Below are 21,109 nucleotides of genomic sequence, written 5' to 3' on the forward strand. Positions count from 1 at the left end.
ACTGTGCACTGTATTTTATTTTTTTAAGCTTTTAATTAAAGTATAAAAACAAATAAGCATTGAATTTACGATAAATACAGGTAGCTGTAAATGTAATTAAAACTAATTGCAAGAAAATTGTCACGTAATAATGTTGCTGGTCATGTTGGACTCAAACATGGCATTTTAGGTGGAGATGAAATTCAGATTTTATGTGAAAATAATGTTTTGTTCTTACTAAAAAAAGAGAAAAAGCCGTGGTGGTTTCTGGATTTTGGAGCATTCCGGATTTCTGATGTCCGGATTAGGAATACTCAATTTGTATCTTATCCTCTGCTTTTATCTGGTAGGTTTCTTAGTGTTTAGCTTTTTATTGATAATTTTTATTTTCAATTTTTAAAACTTGTTATTTTAATTGTGGATTTAGTCTGATCTTTTCACTTTTTTTAACCTTATTTTTAAAAATTCTATATGTATCTTCTTCTATATTGTATCTTCTTCTATATTTTAATGATGTTGTACACTGCTCCAAGCAGCAGTGCACCCAAGGGGATGGCTATACTATACATATTCTTAATAATAAATTAATTATGATCTTCATCATCATTAAGGTGTGATCTTAGCCCCTGAGCTACTCAATGAGGCTTTCCTCAGTTTAAATCTCAGCTCTGCCATTGACTCACTAGGACTCACTCTGTCTCTGAGCTTCTCAATCTGCAAAATGGGGAAACAATACTGAACCTATTTTACAGGGTTGTTGAAAAGCACTGTCTTAACAGAGGTTTGGTTTTTCACACACATTTTTTAACTTGGTTGTGAAAGAAGGTGCTCCATTCATGCAGCCAGCCAAACCATTTGTATCACTCAGTCAAAAATTATTTAATCAGATTAATGCCACAGAACACTCCCCTAAGAGAACTCCAGTTCTGCATGCAAATTAAAATCCATTGTAATCACAGTGTACAAGAAGCTCAATTCATTACATGATGGAGCATTTTTAAGAGCAATTCATCAAAACCATTCAGATCTAATATCCTTCACCGAGTTTCACAAATATGTCCCAGCTATTTCTTTCCAATTTTAATTAATCACATTATCAAACTTGTCTAGAGAGGTGGCTGAAATAAATTATCTAGGCTGAATGAATGAGACAGGTTAGCCAGCGGCCTCCAAAATTCCAGACTGTGTGGAAGGACAAACTTGCCATAGAAATAATACACACCTTTTTAAAAAGGAATGTCGCTCATAGTACTGAAAGGATAACAAACTTGAATCATCCAAAAAGGAAGTTCTGAAATAAGAGATGGAAGACCAAGGCCCTGATATAGCTTTAGATCATGATCTAGCATTAGATCATGACTAGTTTTAGATCATGACTAGCAGGTGTCATTCAAACATGACACCTACTAGTCATGTTTGAATGGGGATGGACATCCCCAACTGCATCAAAAAACACTTCCAGTTATACAATGGGAGCAGAGCATTGCCTTCACTCAGTGGCAGAGCATTGCCTTCCCTCTGATTTGGCTTCATGATGACATCCAATGATTGAGCGATTCATCCCATTCATTTAAAAAACAACAACAGTGATTCAGTGGCAGAGCACATGCTTTGCGTGAGAAGATCTCAGGCTCAGTTCCCTGTATCTCCTGATCAGGATAACACCTGTTTCTGAATCACTGGAGAGCTGCTACTAGTCTTGTAGAGCAGGGATTCTCAGACTTGGCTCCCTAGATGTTGCTGGGCTATAATGCTCATTATCCCCAGCTACAGTGGTCCCTATAGTCTATGTTGTTGGACCTCCACTTTGCCCGTTGTAGCTGGGAATAATGGGAGCTGTAGTCCAATAGCATCTGAGGATCCCAGTTGAGACTCCCTGGTGTAGACAACGTAGGGCTAGACTAGCCGATGAGACTAGACTAACCTGGAGAAATAGATTTGGGTGTCATCAGTATGTTGGATAACCTCCCTAAATGCCTGCCTGGAGGTGATGATGAGCTGGATGAGGGATAACCTGAATCCAAATGAGATGGAGGAACTCATTGTGCAGGTTTGAAACTCGGGAGATGATTTTGATCTGTCGGATCTGGATGGGGTCACACTTCTCCAGAAGGAACAGGTATGCAGTCTGAGGGTGCTTCTGGATCCAAGCCTCTCCCTGGTGTCCCAGGTTGAGGCAGTAGCCAGAAGTGCCTTCTATCAGCTTCGGCTGATATGCCAGCTGCGTCCATTTCTTGAGATAAATTACCTCAGAGCAGTGGTACATATGCTGGTAACCTCCAGACTGGATTATTGCAATGCGCTCTATGTGGGGCTGCCTTTGTGTGTAGTCCGGAAACTACAGTATAAATAAGAGCCTCTCCATCTCTGACAACTTTTAAAAAGTTGTCACGCAACTACAATACACACAAACTACAATCAACTACAAAGTTGTCACACAGTTACAATACACACAATCTTTAAAGACACATCTGTTCACCCAGGCTTTTAATTAAATACTGTTTTAATAGTTCTTAGCTTTGTTTTAAAATTGTTGTAATGTTTTAACTTTTTGTGTTATTTATTTTGTTATAACTAATGTTTTAGCTTTTTCTATGGTCATTTATTTTGTTTTGTTGTAAACCACCCAGAGACATAAGTTTTGGGCAGTATTAAAAATATATTAAATATAGAAAAATAAGCAAAGCCTCTTATGTGGGATGGGTAGAGCATGTGTCCTACTGGTATCTCAGTGGTCTGGTAGCTCATTAGTACAGCATGTGCCTTGCAGGCTCAATGTTTCAAGTGCAATCCCTAGCTAGAGATGTGCACAAAACTGGAAAAACCAGTTCATGTCTCTGCAACATCATGTCTCGGTTTGGGTTAGAACTGAGCCGGTCTGAAAGGGAATCCAGTGAGGATTCCCCTTTACCAGTAAAGGACAGGGAGCAGGGGGCCGTCTCTAAAGGTAGATTGGGTGGGAGGCACTGTTCTCTCTAATTCTTTTCTCCTGTGTGTGGAATGAGTTTTCTTCTGGGTGGCAGCATCAAGGCAGTGTGCACGCACACATGTATTCAGAGTGGGGCCTTCCTGATTCAACCTGAGTGGGATCTAAAATTAACTGAGCGGACATCAAAAAACCTGTGAGTGCGTGCATGTGTGCACACCTTAGAGGGAACACTGGAGGGAGGGGTGTGTGTCAAAAAGTACCTTAAAAGTGAGGCAGCCTCAAGGGGGGGGGCAGTGGTGGTAGATCCACCCCCACCCCCACCCCCACCAGCCTCCCTCTGAGTAGCTTGGGCTGGTTCAGGCCTGGTTTGGGCCCAATCCAGGCCTCTGCGCAGGCTTGGTAGTCTCTAAAATAGCCTCTACACATGCACAGAGGCCTGATCCATGCCAGAACCAGGTCCAAACTGGCCCAGGCTACTCAGGGGGGGCCACCCCTCGCCTACCGTGGTCGCTGCAGCTGCTGGTAGCATCACTTTTAAGGTACTTTTTGACTCCCCTCCTTCCTGATCTACCTTTAGAGAAGCCCTTTGTATGTATCACAGCATTTAATAGAATACTATGGGAGCTATTTTTAGTTCCTGTTATTATACATATGTCTAATATGTATGATGATGCATGATGCATATGATGCATAAAGGGGAATCTTCACTGGATTCCCCTTTACCAGTAGAGTTCTGAGCCAGCTCTGCTTGAACTGGGCCTGGTTCGGTTTGAACTCAGACATGCCGAAGTTGTTCCGGTTCGACCCTGAACCCATCAAGCCAAGCCAGCTCAACATCAAGCCCAGCTTGAGCCAGGGCAGCTCGCACACCCCTAAACCTGGCATCTCCATCAGTCTCCTAGTTAGCAGAACTGGGAAAGACCTCTGCCTTGAACCTTTGGAGAGCTGCCCCCCATCTATGTAGGCACAACTTGGCCCAATCTTCCTAGGAATAGGAATGTGCATCCAGTGGCAGATGGGCAACCCTAATTTTTCTGGACTGGGATAAAATACACACAATCAAAACCCTTTCTAACTGTATTCTGAGGGGACACAGCACCCACGCTTGCTGCCCATCGTCTATGTAATATCACCTGCATTGGCTTTGCGTAACGTTATATCTCGTGTGCTTGCAAAGTTAATTCCCACCTTGGCAATATGCTCTTTCCCTCTTTGTTCTCAACCCCTCAAAGAAATGGTAAAATCCTACTAGTGATTGAGATGCACAGATTCACAAGAGATGCACACCATCTGCCTGGTTTTTATATTTCCAAAGGGAATGGAACTTTTTTACTCACTATGTGGACTGTTGCAGAATTTGAAATCTTATCAGCATGCCCTGTCCATAACTGAATTGAGGGCTCCTTGGCACAGCTGGGAACAGAAGTGTGCACCCGACTTCTTCAATAATATACCTACTTATTGTTTACAACTCTGGCCCAGGGCAAAGCCCAAAACAAAACAGAGAAATAACAAGTACAATCACAATGAAATGACCAGATGTAGCCTAGGGGCTGGTTCTCATGACCAATCAGGGTAAGAGGAGGAGTATCTTCCAAGCCCTGTATCCTGAGAAGTAGTTGTGTGTCAACGAAAACTGAGGTCATAGGAAGGGGAAGTGACCTTGTGCTGGGTAGGATGGTGTGGGATGGTGTGGGCCATGTGTTCCCTTCAGCCACAGTGCTGGGCACATGAGGGGCTTGGCGATGGCCGTCCTACTCAGCTCAGAGCTAGCAGATGATCACTTTCCCCTCTCCCTCCTTGATTTTTGCTGACACTTGGCCATTTTTGGGGAGCACACACAGGGCTTGCAGACTGGCTGGATGCTACTCCTAGCTAGATTTTGGTCATGAGAACCAGCTCAGAACTGGCTTCAGAGGAGAATCATAACGGCTCAACCACTCATACAAAACTCTGCTGGAAAAGCAGACTGTTTCTCCCTGGTCCTCACATGGTCCATCTCATCCTGAAGCCTTTCAGGCTCACCTCTTAAAGAGGCAGTACACCACAGGCAGAGTTGGTTTCATCTCCATGCAATGCTGCCATCAAGTCCCCAGAGATTTGGATGTGCCTTGATGCTGTTATTGGCCATTGCTGATCCAGATATTTGGCAACTCATCACTTCTTTGTATGTATCACAGCATTTAATAGAATTCTATGGGAGCTATTTTTAGTTCCTGTTATTATTGTTATGCAACCAGTATAATACTTTTGCTTTTCTGTAAGCTGATTTTAAAATCACTCCAATCTTAGTCCATTCAGCATATGTGTTTTGCTGGATCAATTGATTTGCTTTTGATATTCCCCTCAGGGGATGGAGCTGCTCTGGGAAGAACAGAAGGTTTCAAGTTCCCTCTCTGGCTTCTCCAAGATAGGGCTGAGAGAGATTCCTGCCTGCAACCTTGGAGAAGCCGCTGCCAGTCTGTGAAGACTGAGCTAGATAGACCAATGGCCTGACTCAGTATATGGCAGCTTCCTATGTTCCAGTGATTAATCAGTTATATGCATATGAACAAAACCAAGCATTTCATAGAAAAGAGCCTACAGTACTTCCTTCATTTATAGGTGCACATTTGTGTTGCAGTAGATGCTTTCTAAGGAGGAGCATTCCCTTTGGCGCATGAGAGAGAAAGGGAACTGTGGATTTAAAATTGTGCCAACTGTATCTGTATTACAGATACTTGGAAATTATCTATCTATCTATCCATCTGCTGCTCAGTTAATCAGGGACACATCTTTAGTCAATCAACAGATTTTAAATTGATTAAACATTTAATCATCCAACCTCCCCCCCCCAAAGTTGCATAGGTCATAAACTTGTTAACCTGTATCCATTACAAAATGCTGAGAGGTGTGCCGCTAAAAAGCAGAAGAGCCAGCCTTCAAAGTGCTAAGAGTCCATTAACTATGAAAGGATCACAAATTAGAAAGTGGTGTGCATGGATAAAATCCATGTCTCATACTCCATATGAGAGCAAGCAAGACTTGAGACCACAAAACTGGATGGTTCAGGGGGTGTAATGGGAGATAGAGGGATTTACACTGCAGCGAGCAAATCCTAAATCTTATTTTCATGGCAGCCCATCGGCATTTGACTTTTTAAAGATACAGAAATGAACTATGGGATCACTTCTTTGTCACAAAAATGTCACATGGGAAGTAACAGCTCCAGAAGAAGCAGAAACCAGAAGAGCACACATTTCCCAGCACAGAGATTCAGTGACGAAAAGAGCATCCTCTGCTTATTTTTTTACCAGTGTCTTTCCACTTGGGGTCGGATAGCTGCCATCTAAAAACAAAACCAGCCAATACTGACCCTGCCTCCTTGACTTCCACTAGCAACGGCCTCAAACTGACTTGCAGGTCCTGACTGTGATGCAGACCTCTTGGTAAGCCAATCTGGACTCCCAGATGTTTCACTAGCGGGAGGGAAAATAGCCCAGTGGTAGAGCAGTGACGTTACATGCACATTCAATCTCCAGCATCCCCAGGCAGGAACGGAAAGACCGCCCCCCCCGTGTCTGAAACCCAGCAGCTGCCAGTCAATGTTGACAATACTGAGCTAGATGACCAAGTGGTCTGACTCAGTAGATGGCAGCTTGCTATGTTCCATGTCCTGCTTCCTGCTGGGCCTGGGCATTCAGCTACTTGGTTTGGCCATTTATCTTTTCTGGCTGCACGATCTGTGATCCCAGAATGGTATCGGTATTGCCAGGTTGTAACCGGGCGGTTGGTTCACATTGTACCTTTAACAGCATGGATGCAAGAGGAAATAGGGGAGGGGTGTGGCTCAGGGACAGACGACAGGGTCCGAGATGCATTCCTTGCCATCTCCAAGCAGGGCCAAGAAAGGCCCCTGTCTGAATCCCTGGAGAGCTCCTGACGGTCAGCACAGACAATACAGGGCTAGCTCAATCAATGGTATGACTCAGTATAAGGCAGCATGTTCCTAAAAGAAGCAGCTGCGGCTTCTCAACAACACTGATGTTGTTGACTAGGAACATAGGAAGCTGCCATATACTGAGTCAGACCATTGGTCTATCTAGCTCAGTATTGTCTACCCAGACTGTCAGCGGCTTCTCCAAGGTTGCAGGCAGGAATCTCTCTCAGCCTTATCTTGGAGATGCTGCCAGGGAGGGAACTTGGGACCTTCTGCTCTTCCCAGAGCAGCTCCATCCCTTGAAGGGAATATCTTACAGTGCTCACACATCAAGTCTCCCATTCATATGCAACCAGGGTGGACCCTGCTTAACTAAGGGGACAAGTCATGCTTGCTACCACAAGACCAGCTCTACTCTCCTACAACTCCCCTAATCCTCAGCCAAAGGCCACTGCAGCTGAGGATGGGAATTGTAGTCAACAACATCTGGGAATATGGAAACACTGGTGTTGTAGTTTGACAACAGCTTACCTTGACTAAATCTTAGTTTGAACCAAGGCTGGGAACTCTTGGTCTAGAATTCCTGGTCTACTCCAACTGGAAGCATCTCTCCAATGACTCAGACAGGCATCTTTCCTCCACCACTACCAGAGATTCTTGAACCTGGGACCCTCTCCATGCAACGATGTGCTCCGTCACTGAGCTACAGCCCCTCTCATGTGGGCTATACCTACCTACCTACCTACCTACCTACCTACCTACCTACCTACCTACCTCACCACCACATCCAATATGGCACAACTGTTCATGCCAGCCTAGATCTTTTTCAGAGATTCTGCCAAAAAAAGCATCCTATTGGGGGGGGGGAGCCCTCTCGGCTTGTGGTAGCTGCACTGCTTTTGTTCAGCATCTTTAATGCTTCTTTTTAAATGCTCCTTTCAAAATTGACAACAAGCAAAATCTGGATTGTAGCCCTGGTGTTATCTCTCTGACAATTCTTTTGATGCAATCTGGCAGTGCCACATCAATTACCATCAAAAGGGCACAATATTAATGGATAGGGGTCCTACTGAGCCCTGGCATGATTTAAACAGCATGTTTCTTTAAGAACTTGGTGGTGACTCACTCCTTTACAAAATTCTGTACTATCTAAATATAACCCCACAGGCCCAATGCAAAAATCTTTTGGGGTGGGGTGCATTATTTTGGTTTGGTGGGGAAAGGTAGGTTTGTTACTGACAGAAGGGTTCAAATCAGCACTGTGCATAGCCTTTTCCTGAGAAGGAGAGGAAATGGCTTTGTGAGTGACAGAAAGGCCAGCCAATTAGCACTATGCATATTGGAGTGCTGCTTTCTGTTCCAAGAAAGGAGGGGTTGAGGTTTCATGACTGATGTAAGGACCAGCTAATAAGCAGAGCACTGCGCAAATCTGGTTTCTGCTGAAAAATCAGAGGTTTCCTCTGAGTTAAATCCAGTGGAAAAGATTATTTGTGTGCTCCAATTTTTCTGAATATCCTTCCCTAGAAGGTGCATTTCTAAAATTATATACATCTCTGATCTGAGATAATTGAAAAAGAAGTAGGTAGGTTCTCATTTTAACAGCAAAAGATAATACTGGTGTCAGGTTGCTGGGTACAACAGCGTTCTTGCACAACTGCACAAACATTAGTTCCATTGTGTGTGTAATGCTGCACAGCATGTCAGCCATGGTTGCTTTTGATGCTGGTGCTTTTGAGGACCAGTAAAAGTAAATGAATAGCTTAAGGTGGGGGTTCTCAAACTTGGATTCCCAGATGTTTTTGGACCACAATTGCCATCATCCTCTTTCACAAAACAATCCTGGTAGGGGAATTATGGGAGTTGTAGTCCATCAACATCTGGGAACCCAAACCCCTGGCTTAAAGTATTGCCAACAGGATGAAAAGTAGTATGTATGGAAGCTATGGGCCATACAAGGAGATATTGATAGGGATTACATGAATTAATTTTTTCAATTTTATTCAAATTCAAATCGGTTCAGAACAGGGTCAGATTCAGATTTGACCCTGTTTGGGCACCTTTTTAGCTAATCAGGGTGCCTGAATGGTTTTTTAAAAGTGCCAAAATAGTTGTCAAATTAATTTGAATCAATTCAAATTCGAATCAGGTCGATTCAGATTGGATTCGGATTGAATTACCCTTTTTAGGGGTGATTCAATTCAAATTCGAATCACTCAAATCACCTAGATTCGCGTCGAATCAATTTGAATTCGAATTGATTCACACATCCCTAGATACTGATAGCACCATGAATGTTGAAGTGCAGCAGAAAGCAATATATCAGAATAGTGGCAGACAAGAAAAGCAGTAGGAAGCAATGACAAAATGTATACTAGTTAAATCACTTGGAAAACATTCATGGAATTCCAAAAATAGCTGCTAATGATCTTTACTGAATGGTGAATGATTAATTTCTAGTTACAAAGCAATTAGGTTGTCTATTCACTGTGAGGAGATCTACTGTAAGCCAGCAAGTTTGACTATCAGCAGAGAGAAAGAGATTTGTGTTGAACGGCTTTAAAAAAAAAGAGGAAGCAATTTGCACATCTTGTTTTATACATACTCTTCTTTTTCTTCTTCTGACTCATATGCAGCTGAATTAATAGGTTCTTATACACCAGCCATTATGGTTGTGCTATGTTTCCTTTCCTAGTCAGGACATCCTTCATAGACAGGCAGTATACTAATGGTTGGAATGAGGGATGAGCATTTTCCTAGACTTTTTGCCACATTTCTGCATCCAATATAAGGTACGATCCTTCTCATCTCTTGCCAGTATGGTACAAATAGCTGCTTCACAAGCACACACAGAGGAATGGGAGCCATAGCTCATTACAAGATAATGTGACTCCACATGTATGTATGCTGAAATGATATTGGCACTGCCGAGTTTGTGGGTCTTTCCCACCAAACATCACTCAGCAATAATTTGGGAAAACTGATGTACTTTGGCTCACCCATGGAGTCCTGTTATACACATGCAATTGTGGGCAACTGGACCATAGGGAAATGACTCCATTGTGCGGAAACATGTGAAGAGGGGCAGACAACCAGCTCACCAAAAGGTTACATGACCATTATGGTGATTTCCCACTTGGCAAATGGTTCTCTGTATCCACCCACTGTGGTCAGCTATTTTGGTCTAATGGACTGGATATATTCAACCACTAGGCCAGGACTCATAACTGGATTGTTACCTGACCTAGGAAAGGTTGCATCGGTTTACAGAGGAATGGCAGAGAGAGAACAAGAAGGCAAAGAACGGAGAAAGAGGGAAAAGAAAAGAGAGAGGAGGATAGATCCAGATAGATAGATAATGTAAACAAAAAGCAATAAACAAGATTCAGGTAAACAAAAAGATTAAAATTAGGAATAAGGTCAAGAAAAAGAAACACACAGGATTAAACAATTAAAAGTGGCTGCCATGTTTCAGGATGCAGTTAAAAATGGATCCTGAATCTGAAAAGGTTCCTAGGCTTTGCTGAATAGTCTCATCCTTCATCAGATCTATAGCAATGTAGAAATGGCATTCTAATGCCTTCCACTGTCCACCCACGAAACCCCACTGTGTTTAAATCTCCTAACTGAGCAAGCCTCACCTTAGAGTCTCTCCAGATGACCCTCTTCTTTTCCACAGGTTGACCAAACTGCTTGAACGGCTGGTAGCAGAAGACGACTTCCCATCCCCAACGTGCATGCGGACCACAGTGGAGGTGGTAAAGGCGCTGCGTACATTCCTCTCCGGCTTGGCGAGGATGATGTATACCTTTGGCACAAACATGCAGCCAAGAGCGACGGTGGCACTCAGGCTGACGGAGAAACACATGGTGATGATCTTATAGTTGCTCCCGAAATAAATGGGCACGAAGGCCAGCCAGATGATGCAAGTGGTGTACATGGTGAAGGCAATGTACTTGGCCTCGTTGAAATTGGCAGGGACATTTCTTGTCTTGAATGCATAGAAGGTACAACTTAAAATGAGCAAGCCATTATATCCAAGAGGGGTCACGACCCCCAGGTTGGTGGTGTTGCAAATGAGAAAGACTTCGCTGATACTGGGGTAATCATGCTTGATATCTGGTGGCTCCATGATGAAAAGGGCGACAATGATGCCCAACTGGATGCATATTAGGATAAATGCAATGACCAGCTGGGCACAGGCGCTCATGAATCGAGGCTTCTTTGTGCAGATTTTCTTCTTGCTGCCGGCAAGGATCCTGGCGATGCGGTTGGTTTTTGTCACAAGGGCAGAATAACTCATTGCGGGAGAGAGGCCAATGCCAATCCGTTGCAGATAGCAATAGATCTGTTGAGGCTTTGCAATGAGGCAGAAAGTGCACAAGTAGCCCAAAAAGATGCCAGCCAGGATGATGTAGCAGAGCTCTCGGCTGGACGACTTGACCACCGGTGTATCACGGTACATGATAAATACGGCCGTAACAAACATGGTGGCCAGGAGACCCAAGCAGGCAAACACAACTGCTGCAATTGGTTCTGGATCACCCCATCGGAGATATTTGACTGGGATTAAATTGCAGCCTTGCATGGAGAGAGAGAGAGAGAAAGAGAGAGAGAGAGAGAGAGAGAGAGAGAGAGAGAGAGCAGTTAGTTTGTGATCACAGGAAGTTGCTTCATATAAGAACATAAGAAGAGCCCTTCTGGATCAAGCCCAAGGCCTATCTAGTCCAGCACCCTGTTTCACACAGTAGCCCACCAGATGTTTCTGGGAAGCCCACAACCAGGAGATGAAGGCCTGCCACCTCTCCTGCTATTGCTCCCCTGCAATGTTCCCTCTAACAAGGATTCCCAGATGTTGTTAACCACAACTCCCATAATCCCCAAGCAAAGGCTATTGCAGCTGGGGATGCTGGGAGTTGTAGTCAACAACATCTGGGAATCCCTGTTAGAGGGAACACTGCTCCCCTGCCACTGGTATTTGGAGGCATCCTATAGCCAACTGCTTCTACTGAGTCAAATACTGCTTAGTCTTTTACCTTTTACTACCTTATGCCTTTACTGAGTCTTCTGCCTTCTACTGAGTCATACCCTTGGTTCAGCTAGCTCACTCTTGTCTACATTTACTGCTAGCTCACTCTTGTATACATTTACAACCTCTCCAAGGTTTCAGGCAGGTGTCTTTCCCAGCCCTACCTGGAAATGCCAGGGATTGAACCTGGGACCATGCAAAACAGATGCTTTACCACTGAGCTATAGCCCCATCCCTGTGAACAGCATTGGGAGTGCTCTTTGGCTGGGAATGATAAATAAGGAAGTTGCATCTGATGTCTCTTAGTCCAATCCTTCCCAACAGCTCATGGGGTGTTACATGTACGGATGATATTTGACTACTCTTTTAACAGTGATGTAGTTGCACATTCAGAAGTGCAGGTGCTCTCCATGACAGCCCCCTTGGCCATGCCCACCCCAACACCTAGAGAAGCTGAAAAGTAATGGCGTTCCATCCCTGTGCACCCCCCCCACTATACCTCTGATTTTAAACCTTGCAGTTGCCATAATTTTGGGACCCTCAGAGGTTATCCGTAAGTCCTGAACCTGATCAGTCTATTACTGTCTGGCTTTCCCCAAGGTTGAGCTTTTTGACCATCAGCCCAGCATTAAGCTCTTTGAGAAATCTCACCCATGCTCTCACATCCCACCTGATTGCATTTCAGTATAATTTATAGCTGTATACCTCATTTGAATTATTAAAAAGGACACACCCTTTCCTAATCAACTTGGCCACAATGAGAAGGGTTATACTCTCTGTTAAAACCTGGCTTTCACCATCTCCCTCTTTGTAGCCTTCTGTAGAGGATAATCTATTTAGCTATTCACCCGAATATTCACACAAATGTAGTGGTAGTATTAGTAGCAGTGGTAATTTTTACAGCATTTTTTCTAGTGTTCAAACTGCTCCACATACATTCTGAATGGTGCTGGGGACAGATCCAGGTAATAGCTAGAAACTACATCTTTTTAAAAATGCAGAATATTATGTATTTGACCCACCAGGCCTTGGTGTGACCTGGAATTTGTAGGCCTTGTAGAGTCTAATCTAATTAAGTCTGCCTGATATTTCCAGCAGCCACCTAATAAATAGCACAGTGGGGAAATGACTTGACTAGCAAGCCAGAAGTTGCCAGTTCGAATCCCCGCTGGTATGTTTCCCAGACTATGGGAAACAAATATATCGGGCAGCAGAGATATCGGAAGATGCTGAAAGGCATCATCTATTACTGCACGGGAGAAGGCAATGGTAAACCCCTCTTTTATTCTACCAAAGACAACCACAGGGCTCTGTGGTCACCAGGAGTCCACACCATTTGACTCTCCCCACTGCCGTCCCTGCCTGCCAGCATCTCCCTGCCACTGCCCCTGCCCTGCCACTGCTACTTAACTGTTGGCCTCTGGTGCGGGGATGAGCCAAGTGGTAGCAGTGGCGGGCACTGTGGCTGCCTGGCAGGCCTTTCCTCTCCTCTCTGGTTGGCTGAACTGCGTGACTGCACAGTTTGAATACGGATGTTGCATGCCCGTGACATCACGGGCATGCAACGTCCACATTCAAACTGTGCAGGTGCACAGTTTGGCTGGCCAGAGAGGAGAGGAAAGGCCCGCCAGGCAGTCACAGTGCCCGCTGCCAATGTGCGGTGGTGGTGGCCTGCCCTGCTTGGTTCACCCCCCACCCCCAGAGGCCAACAGTAAAGGAATGGTGGGGCAGGGGCAGTGGGGTAGGGCTGGCAGGGTGGCCTGCTTGGGGCCCCCTGACTCTCAGGGCCCAGGGACATTTGTCCCTGTTTGCCCAATGAGTGTTACACCCATGGGCTAGAGTTAACTTCCTTCACCCACCTCCCCCAAACCCATTGGCCAACATCCAGCCTAACATGGCACTTGTCCAATGCATAAGGTTGTACTAGGGCAGGCCTGTTCAACTTTGGCCCTCCTGCAGATGTTAGCCTACAACTCCCATAATCCCTGGCTATTGGCCACTGTGGCTGGGGATTATGGGAGTTGTGGTCCAAAAGCAGCTGGGGGGGCCAACGTTGAGCAGGCCTGTACTACGGCAAGAAAGTCATGTAGCTGCACAATGTCACAGGGAATGTTCAAAGTTGCACTCTTGCACAAAGGTTCCCTGCAACATATGTGAAGAAGTTTTTTCACAGCAAGAGACGCACCACTGTGTTGCACAAGCATAAATATGTTTGCGCTAGCATGACACTATTCTAGAATGCAAACTGCTGTCTCAGAGCATCTGGCTAGTGAAACATCCTTGTGCTAGTGCAATAAGTCTGCACAAGCACAGCATTAGCCGGGAGGCAGGCCATTTCCGCCAAAGGCCATTGTGACTGGCCAGGATGGGAGTTGTAGTCCAACCAGATCTGGGGACCCAAGGTTGGGAACCCCAGGAGTTTTATCTGAACAAGACTCTCCAAATGTATTCCCCAAATGTATGAAAGACTCTCCAAATGTATGAAATTGGGGTGGCAATGCAACTAGAATTGTGTTGGCAACAGAGCTCCTTAGATCAAGAACTGCCAGCCAACGCCTCATTAGTATTCTTAAGATATGGCTACGCTGGCTGCTTGTCAGAGAACGTCTTGTGAGCTTACAGTTTAAGTGCTAAAGGGCTGATCTGTGAGAGCCAGGAGGAGGAGGAGGTGGAAGAGGAGGAGAAACTCCCAGGCAGGAGTGTCCTTAATTTACTCTATCCGATCAATTAGATGCTTTTCCTTGCAATTATAGTAAAACACACATTTCTAACGTCCCGCCATTAATGAAGGATTCAAGGCATTTCATGAACTGCAAAATATCTGGCTTCCTGGTTCTCATCTCAGAAATCAAATTGCCACACATTTAGAGGACATTTAGCATGAGAAACGCCAATATAGCCTGAGTGCTGGTGGAGGTAATTGCAGCCATGCTCCGTCCTTGAAGCTACTGCAACTACACTTTATTTACGAGGCTGTTCACAAGGGCAGCCAATCCTGGCACTGCCTCAGCCAAGCCCTGGAACTCACCCCAGGCTTTAACCTGGGTTTAAGGGTGCGAGCATGCCCTTAACTCCAGGTTTGGGGTTGTGTGCGTGTGTGAGCTGCAGGTGGCTTACAGAGGTCATACACATGGCCCGATTTGTCACCTGCCTCCCTGCACATGATCTCCCTCCCCCATTCACTCTTCCACTCACCACAGCACGAGTGGTGTTGTGGTGAGGGTCAGAGCAGGGAGACGGAGGAGGAAGTCCTTTGGCATCTCTCAATGCACACAGCACAAGAGCACCCGGTTGAGGGAGAATCTCTCAATTCACCATGCTTCTGGCGTGGTGTATTGAAAGATTCTGGAGGACTTCCTCCTCTGGTTCCCTGCTCTGATGCTTGCTGTGGCAGCACTTGTGTGCTGTGGTGAGTGGCAAAGTGAATGGGGGAGGGAGGTCATGTGTGGGGAGGCAGTTTCCTGCCTGCATCCCTGCCAGCCTTCCCCCTGGCAATGAATCGGGCCATGTGTATGACCTCTATAAGTTGCCGATAATGTGACTTGTGCTTATTGCCCCCATAACAGCGAGAATGGGAGAAGAAAGACACCAGCAAGAAGAGAGGAATAGTAAGAGCAAAACGCTGCCCTTTCAAACATAAGCATGATCCTCTAACCTCTTTCCACTAATATTGGCTCCACTAAACGGATGCCCTTTGAATGGTTAGTGACCCTAAGAGTGAGTGAGTGACGCAGGCACCTAAAGAACATATCCGCACTACTTTCAGAATCAGCTGGTGCCAGAAACCCAAGCTAGATAAGATCTCCTCAGAAGAATACCCCACCACTGCTTGGGTGGTTCAAGGATGGGGCCATAGTTCAGTGGAAGAGCATCTACATTGCATATGGAAGGTCCCAGGTTCACTCCCTGCTGTCTTTAGATAGGGCTGTGAAAGTAATGCCAGTCAGAGTCGAAAATACCGAGGTAGATGGACCAATGGTCTGACTTGATAGAAGGCAGCTTCCTATGCATCGATGGCTCCAGCACAAACTGGGACCAAGCACCTTAGCAGAAACCCCAAGGCTGCAACCCTGCAAAATGTCCCATTCAAGGCGTCTGTAGAGTCAAGGGACACAATGCATCTCAACCCAACAGAGGTTGTGATGCATCCAAGAAGAAGTCCAGTCCGACAGTGCCTGTTTGACAGCTTCAGGTAATGAAATTAACTATACTTTGGATCAAGGTGTCACTGATGCTCCAGGAAGGGGTGGTGCAGTAGAGACAGCAATAAAATCTCTCATGCTCTGCCCGGCTGATGCTGGTGCAACAGTTAGACATAGGAAGCTGCCATATACTGAGTCAGACCATTGGTCTATCTAGCTCAGTATTGTCTTCACAGATTGGCAGCGGCTTCTCCAAGGTTGCAGACAGAAATCTCTCTCAGCCTTATCTTGGAGATGCCAGGGAAGGAACTTGGAACCTCTTCCCAGAGCAGCTCCATCCCCTAAGAGGAATAACTCACAGTGCTCACACATTCATATGCAACTGGGGCAGTCTCCCATTCATATGCAACTGGGGCAGACCCTGCTTAGCTAAGGGGACAAGTCATGCTCCCTACCACAAGACCAGCTCTCTTCCCTGTTCTTTCTGCCCAGCTCCTGGCTTTGTGTTCCAATATTTCATTTCTTTCTAACCATGTATGTAGAAGAGGCCAGACAAAATGCTGGTGAAGGCTAGAGTCTTGGGCTGCCAGTTGGCAATCCTCAGTTTAAAGTAAATGTCTTTGACTTGCATATTTTGAGTGCAGAATTAGGATTTGTTGTTGACATCCTGACTAACGCTGCACTTGTGTAAGGATGTTGCATTAGTGCCAGGTTAAAATTTGCATTTCAGGCTAGTTTTGCACTTGTGCAAATGTGTTTGTATTTGCACAACAAGGTAAGTAATCTGTGGCACCCCCATATGTTTTGTGGGGAACTTTTGTGCAAGTGTGCATGATTTAGCACAGCTATTATTTATTTAGTACATTTATATATTGCCCCATACAAAAATGTCCCTGGGAGGTGCAATCTTATTGTACTAACACAAGTTTGTTTGTTGTGCAAGTGCTCCATTAGCCTGGATGTTGTCCAGTGTCAGGTTGTGTGTGAATGTGGAATATCTACATTCCCTCTTTTAATACACTCTCAAACCCAAAACCCAAACTGTGTTCAATATTCTGGAAAAAACAACATGGAAAACCTTTTTTTAAAAAATCTTGGCAATCTCCCCAGCTGGATCTCCCCAGGCTGGTTCTGACGGCCATGCCAGAAAATATGAAAAATCCATCTTCATCAATGAAGAAGGGGAAAAAAAGATGGAATCATATTTTAGGTTGGACAAGACAGATAAAGAAAAAGGTTTTAATTAGAGATCAAAATTCCTGACACACAGCAAGCTGTGCCTTAGTTGAGGACACTGGTAATAAAACACAAAGAATTATGCAAACAAACCCTACTGGTGATTTCTTGGCTGTGGAGCATACTTTTCTAGGCTATGTACTCTCTGCAACACACACACACACACACACACACACACACACACACACACACACACACACACATCTCAATTATGTGCTAACAAATGTTGATGTAATGCATAAATTATGCAAATTTAGCACATATGCAAATATTTATTTGGTACAGTTATCCTTGTGCCAATGTTCTAAAATGGGAACAATCAATATATTGTGTTTGTGTGGGTGGGTGGGGTGAGCAGATTGAGATCATGCCCACTGGTTCAATTCTGAGAGCCAATGAGGAGAGCTGATCCTGTGGTTGTGAGCATGCATTGTTCCCTTTTGTAAGTAGGGTCCACCTTGGCTTGCAACACGGTTTGCTACATGGGAAACTACACACGAGTACTAATCTGTGACTGGATAATTCTAATAATTTAGATATATCTATATCTATATATAGAGAGAGTTGTTCTAGTAACTAAGGAATTCAGTAATCCTATTGGACTGATTATATATCTTGTGATTGTTTTGTATTTTATTTTGCTGGTCAAAGACCATAAATAAATTCTGTTCTGTTCATGTGAGCACTGTAAGATATCCCCCTTAAGGGCTGGATCCATAGTCAGTGGAAGAGCATCTTGAGGCTTGCATACAGAAATTCCCAGGTTAAATCTCTGGCAGCATCTCTAGGTAGGGCTGAGGATGATTCTTGCCAGAAACCTTGGAGAAGCCACTGCCAGTCAGTGTAGACAATATTTATTTATTTATTTATTTATTTATTTATTTATTTATTTATTTATTTGAGACATTTGATATACTGCCCACTCCGAAGACTCTGGGCAGTGTACAACAACAGGCAAACAGGCACACTAAAATTACATTACATTAATAATTAAAAATTATTAAAGAACTAAAGTAACTACCAGAAAACAGCAAAATGAACTACAGGGCAAAGGCCTGGCGAAAAAGAAGTCTTCAATAGTGATCTGAAGATCGGTAAGGAAGGTGCTAGCTGGATCTGTAGGGGGAGAGAGTTCCCAAGGAGTGGGGCAGCAACCAAAAATGCCCTTTCACGGGTCCTAGAGCCCCAAACATCTCGGAAATCAGGGACTGACAGAAGGGCCATCTGAGCTGATCTAACCGGACGGGATGTAACTGGATGGGAGAAGTGGGTCTGTAGGTGGACAGGCGCCAGGCCCCACAAGGCTTTGAAGGTCAGAACCAGGACCTTAAATTGAACTCGGAAGTGAATAGTCAACCAGTGCAATGACTGCAGGAGAGGTGTTCCCCTGTCATATTTTCTGGCACCCATGAGTAGGTGAGCCGCTGCATTCTGGACCTGCTGCAGCTTCCCGATTGTCCTCAAAGGTAACCCTAGATAGAAAGCATTACAATAGTCTAAATGGGAGATAACAAGGGCATGGGTCACTGTCATTAATGCCTGCCGATCAAAGTAAGGGTGTAATTGGCGAACCAGATGAATCTGGGCAAAAGCACTTCTGGCCGCAACTTCCACCTGCTGCTCAAGCAAGAGGCGCGAGTCCAAAAGGACCCCTAAATCACAAACAAGCTCTTTTGAGGGCAGTGCCACCCCGTCTAAAACAAGGTTCACATCCAGCTGTTGGCCGTTATGAGGGCTGAATAAAAGTAATTCAGTCTTAGTGGGATTCAGTCTGAGCTTGTTTTGATTCATCCAGACGTTAATAGCTTCCAGGCAGCGAGTAAGCACAGAAACAGCGTTCCCAAAATGGTCTGGGATGGCAATATATAGCTGAGTATCATCAGCGTATTGATGAAATCTCACCCCAAACTGGGAAATGACCTGACCCAGCGGCTTCATATAGATGTTAAAAAGGACAAGGGCAAGAACCGAACCCTGGGGAACTCCATAAAGGAGTGGCCATGGGTCAGAGCACCTGTCCTCAATGCATACCGACTGGACACGCCCGCTAAGGTAAGAATGGAACCACTGTAAAACAGTGCCCCCGATACCCAACCCACGCAGGCGGTCGAGAAGGATAGCATGATCAACAGTGTCAAAAGCCACTGAGAGATCTAAAAGGACCAAGAGAGGGACACTACCCTCATCAAGGTCCCGAAGAAGGTCATCTACCAGAGCGACCAGTGCTGTCTCTGTGCTATGCCGAGGCCTGAAGCCCGACTGATAAGAATTAAGATAACTAGTTTCTTCTAAGACCCTCTCGAGCTGGGCACACACAATCCTCTCTAACACATTTGCTAAAAAAGGGAGGTTGGAGATCGGCCTATAGTTGTCAAAGACCTCAGGGTCCAGAGAGGGTTTCTTCAAGTGAGGGCGAACTATTGCCTCTTTAAGGGCTGCTGGCACGAAACCCTCGAAACAGTGCTGAGCTAGATAGACCAATGCTGTGACTCAGGAAGGCTATACTCATGATCATTCCTGGGTTGGGGAGGATGGGTGGGAGAGAAGGCAGGGATGGACCTACCTCCCCCCAAGATGATCGCTCATGGCCTCTTCGCTGTGCACCAACGTGCCCACAAAAGCTGTGCTATAGATCTATGGAGGCTGGGACCTGTTTCCCTGGCCTCCAGGAATCCCAACTTGCACCATGCAACGAACACAGTACATTGGGGGATTCTACTGGGAGTTGGGCGCTCTAGGAGTCTGACTCTACGTGTGCTTGGGCTGTGTGGGGGTTAAGGGCGCACTCGCATCCTTAATCCTGGCTAAAGGCCAGGAATCAAAGTCAGGTTAGGTGGGGGTGGAGTGCTGGGACTGAGAGTGATCCTGGTGCTCCACACAAGCAGCCTAGCCCAGACCTGGCTGCCCTAGCCAGGGCTAGGCTGATAGTGAGAATAGCCTCAGTCTAAGGCAGCTTCCTATGACCTCTGGAGACACAGATTGTGCGAGTGATCCTAACCCTCCATGCACGGATTGTAATTTTGCTTCGCCCCACACTTCAAGGTACCTTGTTCAGGGGACTGGCAGAAGTACAAGACCGACTGCAGTGTCCATAAACTGGCGGTCTTTAACCCTTCTCAAACATTCAAGTTGTATAGAATGAACACACCAGTGGGAGACACCAGCAGCTTGGCAGCAGGCTCCACTCCTGCTTACGTGTGTTCACAGTGGTAGTGCCACGTTGTAGAGGGCCTTGGGGAAAAGCTCTCCATGGGACCACCCATGGTGAGGTGGGAGCCCTGCCCCCCTCAGCTGACTGGAGAATGAGGGAGGGAGATGTCAGCATCAACTTTAGTGGCGGACAGGAAGCAGATGAGCACCACTGCACCCATTCTTCTCATTGGCCAACAGGAACTGTGGAGGAGGGAGAAGGAGGGATTGCCACATGTGTCTCTTGGCTAAGAGACTTGCATAACAGCTCCTTCTCTTTCCTTCTTCTCTAGTCCCCATTAGCCAACAGTCTTTCTCCCAAAGGCCTCTGTGTCATCATCAAGGGACTTGGGCGGTAGTTCCTCCATCTCCTGCCCTTGCCAAGGACTAGAATGAACATCCACTAGAGGCACTGCCTTCTAGGGGTGGTGGTGTTCCTCTTTGCTGATGATGCCAGCTGATGAAGGCAGAAGTGACAGAAGGGCATGGTTGAACTCTGGCATGTATCTTTGGAGAAATTACATGAGAGGAAATGCCTTGCCCCCTATAAGAACCTTTCTTTGGCGGCCCTCCATTGTGCCCTTGCCAAACGAAGTGAGGCGGGTGGCTACCAGGGAGAGGGCCTTTAAGTGAGACAGAGCGCCTTGCCCCCCGTAAGTCCCAACCCAGACATTAAGATCTTCTTCAGA

At 45.5% G+C, this 21,109-nt stretch overlaps 1 protein-coding gene across 4 annotated transcripts in view; it reads right to left on the reverse strand.

The window, feature by feature from the left end:
* The window catches only part of GRM5 (glutamate metabotropic receptor 5), a 354,535-nt gene that overhangs the window by 42,963 nt on the left and 290,463 nt on the right, over positions 1-21,109 (reverse strand). For all 4 annotated transcript variants that reach the window (XM_053306232.1, XM_053306229.1, XM_053306230.1 and 1 more), the window contains exon 8: positions 10,466-11,405. In XM_053306232.1, coding sequence (XP_053162207.1) covers positions 10,466-11,405 — 940 coding nt within the window. The remainder of the gene's footprint in view (positions 1-10,465; positions 11,406-21,109) is intronic.

The sequence above is a fragment of the Hemicordylus capensis genome, chromosome 3, assembly GCF_027244095.1.
Source record: "Hemicordylus capensis ecotype Gifberg chromosome 3, rHemCap1.1.pri, whole genome shotgun sequence".
NCBI classification, from domain to species: Eukaryota; Metazoa; Chordata; class Lepidosauria; order Squamata; family Cordylidae; genus Hemicordylus; species Hemicordylus capensis.